The sequence below is a fragment of the Helianthus annuus genome, chromosome 11 (genome assembly GCF_002127325.2).
Source record: "Helianthus annuus cultivar XRQ/B chromosome 11, HanXRQr2.0-SUNRISE, whole genome shotgun sequence".
NCBI lineage: Eukaryota > Viridiplantae > Streptophyta > Magnoliopsida > Asterales > Asteraceae > Helianthus > Helianthus annuus.
This window is the reverse complement of record NC_035443.2, coordinates 23,193,334-23,200,344: the sequence shown is the minus strand read 5'-3', so window position 1 is coordinate 23,200,344 and position 7,011 is coordinate 23,193,334. Positions and strand designations below refer to the sequence as shown.

At 32.9% G+C, this 7,011-nt stretch overlaps 1 protein-coding gene across 1 annotated transcript; it reads left to right on the top strand.

Annotated features, from left to right (window-relative positions):
* The first annotated feature begins 356 nt into the window (after window positions 1-356).
* Window positions 357-5,943, top strand: LOC110921866 (sodium/calcium exchanger NCL2). The gene is made up of 9 exons (XM_022166189.2): window positions 357-869; window positions 1,549-1,758; window positions 2,443-2,627; window positions 2,975-3,120; window positions 3,516-3,780; window positions 3,881-4,026; window positions 4,118-4,373; window positions 4,895-5,170; window positions 5,542-5,943. The coding sequence occupies exons 1-9, from the start codon at window positions 464-466 to the stop codon at window positions 5,779-5,781; spliced, it is 2,130 nt and encodes a 709-aa protein (XP_022021881.1). The 5' UTR covers window positions 357-463; the 3' UTR covers window positions 5,782-5,943.
* The last annotated feature ends 1,068 nt before the right edge of the window (window positions 5,944-7,011 follow it).

Below are 7,011 nucleotides of genomic sequence, written 5' to 3'. Positions count from 1 at the left end.
GTCAAACCACGATAGCGAAAATCAGGACTTCCGATAGAGAGATTCTGAGAGTCTGGCCTGTTTCGTCATTTTTGTCCATATATTACGCGCCACTTGCTTATTTATCGATTGTCCAAGTACAGATTTGTTATTTTTTTAATAAATAAATAAATAAAGTTAGGAGCAGTTGAGCTTTTATTTAAATAAAACTGAATCTTTAACCATTATATGATATGGATGTGGACAGTGCCCTTTTTTATAATTATTAGCTATAACTTTTCTAAGCCTAACTTGTAGCCTTGTACATACAGCTCATTCATAAAATATAAACATAATTAAACAAGTTGAACTTCTAAGGAAACAACCTAGTTGACCCTCACAATGTTTCAAACTGCAATCATTCCATATGTTCATAAATTTCATCAAATAAATAGTTAAATACTCTCTCTATGATCACAACAACCTCAGTTGATAGATACCATACATGTTTCAGAAAATGGGAATAATATTCAAGATTGCATACTATACACAGTTTCTTCTTATTCTGATACCTGTGGTGGTTAATGGAAGGTTCTTAGATCATAGTACTTCTGAGCTTGTTTCAGATGGCGGAGATGATCTGGCGCAAGGAGCTGAATCATCTTTCTTGCATCTCAAAGGAATTGATTCTTCAGAAGAGCAATGTGAGCAAATGTATGGATTCTTACCATGCTCAGAAAATACTTTAGGCCATTTTTTTCTCATCGTCGTTTATGAATACCTGTTGTATCATGGAGAATGCTATGTTTCTTCTGGAGGTAAAAGGATTTTCAAGATTCTTGGTCCTGGAATCTTTGGTGCAAGTGCTTTTCAAATTCTTGGCTTTCTTCCTGAATCCTTAATACTTCTCTGTACGTGCGCTTCTTTATATGAATTATTGTCACTATTGTTATTAAACTTTGTGTTCCTAGCTGCCAATATTTGTGGGAATTTACTCTTTTGATGCCAAGTAGAAATCTTGAAACTGTGACAACCTACGCAAACCTTACGTCATTTCGTCCATAGAAGAGATATTAGGATGTCGGGCCTCAAATGCCACCAAGGCCTTTTGGGCGCATTGGTTGTGGATGAGATACTGAAATATTATTGATCCAACTGATAAAAACAAGCAAGTGGGTCACAAAATATGTTAATATATCATATAATCTACAAAAATTATAATTAATAGTACGGTGAAGTTGTTAAAACGTGAAACTATTATATTATAGAATTATTATAAATGTAGTTGTATTTGATATTTAAAGTTGGTTTTTATGTGAGTTTAAGATTGGAATTCAACAAGTAACTTTTAACCACATAAGACCATAAATTGGTATACTCGATACCCACGGATATACTCATGAACTCGATGAGTTATGGATAACGGGTAGGTAATGGGTATGAGACACGGTTTTAAAATCATGTATAGGACTAGGATTACCAATACTTGTCCCATACCCGACTATGGTCATCCCTTAGAGTAAGTGGAAACTATTGGTTGGTATAAAAGATCGGATGTTAATACCATCTTGTATTGATATTTAATTACAGTTTCCGGACTTTTCAACACTCAAGAGGTAGCTCAAGAATATGTTCTAACTGGAGTTGGATTACTAGCTGGATCAACAATATTGCTTCTCACTTTGTTATGGGGAACTTGTGTGATTATTGGTAGTAAAGATTTCTCCTCAGAATCTGGCTCAAATACTTCATCGCGTTCCACCCAAAGCCCTTACAAAAAGTTCTTATCATTTCTTACTGGTCAGAATCAATCTTTGTTAATTTTTGATTTCATGGCAAAAGATCAAATACAAATAATCTTAACATACTAAACATATAAATTGAAGGAAAACCCAAAAAGACAAGGTGGCATTTTTGTAATTACCACCAACTATCAAAGTTACAACCAAAAATACCTAAAAAAACACAATTTTTTTTAACATTTTTTATTAAAAAATCGCTACATTTCGTTAGCAAAAAATAAAAAAAATAAAAATAAATTTTTTTTTTTTGGCTGCTACTAAAAGTAGCGATTTTTTAATAAAAAATGTTAAAAAAATAAAATAAAATAATTTGTGTGTTTTTTTTTATTTTTTAGATTTTTTTAGGTTTTTTTGGGGGGTTTAGTTTTTAGCATTTTAGCTTGGGTGGGTGGGGGGGGGGGGGGGGGTTTAGGTTTTTTTTTAGGTTTTTTTTTTTTTTGGGGGGGGGGGGGTTTAGGTTTTTTTTGGGGGTGGGGGGAGTGGTTAGGTTTTTTAGGTATATTTGTAGAGTAACTTTGATAGTTATTGATAATTACAAAAATGCCACCTTGTCTTTTTGAGTTTTCCTTCAATTTGTATGTTTAGTATGTTAAGATTATTTGTACAAGAACTTTACCCATGATTTCATAGTCTTGTTTCTGTCTTTTTTGTCATTTATTTTCTTTTAATGCGATGGTTTCAGGTTCCGGTGTAACTACAGACCCGGAAACAAGTTCAGCAGCAAGAATCATGCTTCTTTCACTTATACCATTTCTGTTTCTTTTAATTCCAAAATTATTTGGAATGACATATACTACCCATGGATATATCTACATAATTACACTTCCTGTTTCGGTTACGTTCTTGCTGGTATACTTCATCTATCAGGTACAGAATTATCTTGAATTAACTTTTGGTTTTGTGTTTCTATAATGGGTCAGTTTGGATTCTGTTTTATCTCAAATGGGTCAAATTGGTCGAAGGATACAAGGGGGTTGAAATAATGCACTAAACCGTTAAAACTGTTTCTGTAACTGTATTAACGCATTGATTACTTATGTGTTTTTGAAATGGGCAAAAATGTATTTGCGGGTGATCACAAACCAGGCCTTGTCTGCTTCAATCTGTACTAAGATGACCCATTTCAACCCGACCCATACTAACAGGTTATCTAGCCCACCCATCTTGCCACCTCTAGTTTCTGTCATGATAATTTTGAAGTTGTTATCGTGTAGGTGTTTGAGCCTTCTATCCAAAAGAGACGATTATCATATGTCAAACACGAGCATTTAGTTTTAGACCTATTAAAACATATACAGGAGCACACCACAGAAAAAATACTCACCGAAGATGGTTTAGCTAATCTGCCTGCTATAAAAAGGTTCGTTTTTTTTTTTCAAATTTATTACTTTCGCACGTGCACGATATTATTGGACTACAGTATTATTAGGTTTATTACTATGAGCCCATGGGCCCACTGGACTACAGTATTATTAGGTTTATTACTATGAGCCCATGGGCTCACTAAGTGTTTAGGGTTTGCATTCCGTTTACTATATAATGTAATGCAAACCCTAAACACTTAGTGGGCCTATGGGCTCATAATAATGAACCTAATAATACTATAGTCCAATAGATATGTCATGACATAACAAGTGCATTTCTGTTTTAAAGCACATACCCTTAAGCCAAACACCCTCTATGATTCCTAGACCCATTCCTTCATTCCCAATCCCCACGATCCAAACACACCCTAATTAGATTACTGGTATGCAGTTTGTTCACAAAGATTGATCAAGATGGTGATGCATACATATCTTTTCCTGAGCTTAGAGGAGTACTTCAAGATATCAAGTTCAGGCAACTAACTTGGGACAAACAGCAAACAATTGAACAAGTTATGAAAGAATTTGATGATGATGGTGACACAAAGGTAACAATTGATGAATTCACTGATAGATTCACAAAATGGCTTGATGAAACTAAAAGCGCAGTAAATAAACCGTATCGTTCAGTTGGTTCCTGGAAAGATCTATATCAGGTACTTGTTGTAAATTCTTTCAAATTTGTAAACAATTAGTATGCTCTCTCTCTCTCTATATATATATATATTGATTTGTTTATTAAACTTATAATTTTAGGTTGTCCAACCATGGGTCCAAACGAAAAAGAAAGAACACGAAATGATGAAAGCACTTGTATCCGAAATTATCAGTCATACTAAAAACTCTCCACTTGGAAATTTTTATACAGAAGATGGAAAACCAAATGTATCAGCTATAAAGAGGTATATAATATAAGGCTCTAAGCAATATTTGTTTGCTAGAACAAAAAGTAAACATTTGATCACTGATCTGATTCCCGTCGAAAATTTTTAGATTGTTTAAGAGCTTAGATGTCAACAACGATAATTCTATATCGCTATCCGAATTAAAAACACTTATGATGGATTTTGACTTTGGGGAGACATCATGGAATGTGGATGAAGCAACATCTCACATAATGCAAGATCTTGACAAAAGTGGAGATCAACAGATTGATGAAGAAGAATTTGTTGATGGATTTAGAGATTTGCTCAATGTATCCAATGTTCAGTTGACACCAAAGACGCCCGGGCCTAAAGATATATCGCGGGTAAGCAAGTATTCCCACAGTCGATAGGGATTAAAAACAAATTAGCCGTTAATAAATAAAAGAAGAGAAAATAATCTCAAGTGAAAGCTGATATGATATTTAATGCTTAAACACTTGCATCAAACCTTTTTATACGGTAAATCTAAACATGGCAGGTCGAGCCACATTGGATAACCGAAATTCAACTATATAACTATGAAATTAGCTTTCAAAATAAATACATGACTTACTCAAATAAAACATCCACACTTTTTACACAGAAAAGGAAAATAGGTTAAAACTCCTAATATTCGAGTCAAGACAATTGCACAACCCGCATATGGGCCCCGTATCTCTAGACGTAACCCGAGTTACATCCTTTTCAACTTAAACTTTATTTCTAGCATGATTTTCACTGTTTAGTTGGTCCAAGTATGAGTCGGCTAGCTTTGCACTCTAAATCACACTGCTACTATTATTTTTGAAGTTGTTAAAGTGGGCAATTTGATCTAAAAAGTTAACATGGTTTGATGAGTGTGCAGAAACCTTGGGAAAAATGGGTAGATGGTGAGGTGGATAGATCTATGTGGGCATGGACAAAGGCTGTAATGCTACTGGTTCTTGGGATAACTATGTTGGCTCTTTTGGCAGAACCACTCATACACAGTGTTCAAAATGTGTCCAACTCAGCAACCATACCATCTTTCTTTATATCTTTTATTTTGGTTCCTTTGGCCACTAATGCTAGAGCTGCTGTCACTGCAATCCAAACTGCAAGTCAAAGGAAAGAACGAACTACTTCGTTGACTTTTTCGGAGGTTTGTTCTTCACCTTCTCACTATTAGAACGCGCTAAACGTGTCTGTGGGCGGGTTGTGTAACAGGTTGTGTTGGGCTGACCACCAATGATCAAGCACTTGTTTTTTTCAACTTTTTTGAATTTTATAAATAATTAGCGTGTTAAATATGATTGCAATAAGCATATTATTTTTTATAAATTTGGTTTTTCACATATAAAGTACATTTTGGATAACCTTTGACCCGTTTAACTTGTTTAACCCCTTTTGAACACTTTCCTTTTTACTTGATTCTTTTAGTCAACCCATTTAAGTAACATAACATGATTGAAGCTTATGCTGGACTTTTTTTCAATTCATTGATGAAAAATTAATTTTCTATGGTTGATGCAGATATATGATGGAGTGTTCATGAACAATGTTCTTGGATTTTCTGTTCTTCTAGCAGTCGTATATTTTCGAGGATTGGTATGGCATTTCACTGCTGAATTGTTGGTTGTGTTCATTGTTTGTATCGTCGTGGGAACGGCAGCAGGCTTTAGATCCAAGTTTCCTGTTTGGACATCAATCGCGTCATACCTGCTCTATCCCTTATCTTTGATCTTTGTGTATGTTTTTGCAGATTTTCAATAGGAAAAAGATAAGTAAATTGTAATTTTTGTCACCTGAATGTCAAAACATGTAATTGTTTGTATTAAGTTTATATTTTTCATGTATAGAATATTCTTTCATAGTTGTGGGATCTATGTTTTTGAAGCACTGAAACTAAATTTTGTATCTGGAATTATTTTTTTGTTTGATATTGTACATCTTTAATACTTTATTGAAAATTATAAGTGTCTAAATGTAATGGGTCATGACTGGTTACCGACCAGTTACGGAACTAGTAATTTTTAAATGGGGTCGTAATAGAATTGACTTTCGGTCGAGATAAATAGGTTTTCCTTAAGTACCGTCTCCGGAAATGTCTTAGATATTAACTAGTTTATGTGAGATTTAGTCCACCAGCGGAATTAGAACTTTTTATTTGGGGTCTTAATAATAAAATTTAATTTTATTATCGTACACCAACTAGTAGGCACGGTCGTGTTGACAATAAGTACGCTAAAATGACAAATCGATATCTATACTATATAATTAAAAAACCATTTAAGGGATATTTGTCATCATATTAAGCTATGTCTTATGGATAATTATTAGTTTACTTTAATTTCTTCTAATTAATTATAGATAACACTGCTACTAAATATTATTTAGTTTAATATCTTATGGATAATTATTATTTAGTTTAATCTCTTCTAATTAATTATAGATAACTCTCCTACTAAATATTATTTTGTTTAATCTATTCTACTTAACTATAGATAATTATTATTTAGTTTAAATTTAATGTATACTTCTTATTTATGATATCATCATAGGGGGAGGTTCATTTGAGAAGAAAATTAAATTGAGAAGAAAAAGAACAAAGGGTATAATTGTAAAACATTATATAGTTTTTCTCTCATCTCATTTATTATTATCTTTGATTAATTAATTAGTCATAAAGACTATCATCCTCCACACTAAAAATTTTGCCTACACACATCAAAATTCACCCTGCACGTTTTGAAATTTATCCTACAAATATTGAAATTTATCCTACATAGCTCGTAAACCATCCTACACACCTCGTAATTTATCCTACACTATAATTTAATTTTTTTCTTCTTTGAAAAAATATATATTTTTTTAAAATAAGTTACAAATTTAATGTAGTTAGTTATTTATGAGGAAGACTACCAATTAATGATCTATCTAAGTTTACCAATATGCCCTTACACTAATATTAAATACAAAAATTAAATGAAGTAAAATGAAGCA

Bases quoted from the DNA above. Each gene is read 5' to 3' on its own strand.
- LOC110921866 (XM_022166189.2), top strand. From the start codon at position 464: ATGTTTCAGAAAATGGGAATAATATTCAAGATTGCATACTATACACAG. The intron at 1,759-2,442 runs GTCAGAATCAAT...CGATGGTTTCAG, and splicing joins GTTCTTATCATTTCTTACTG to GTTCCGGTGTAACTACAGAC. The intron at 2,628-2,974 runs GTACAGAATTAT...GTTATCGTGTAG, and splicing joins TGGTATACTTCATCTATCAG to GTGTTTGAGCCTTCTATCCA.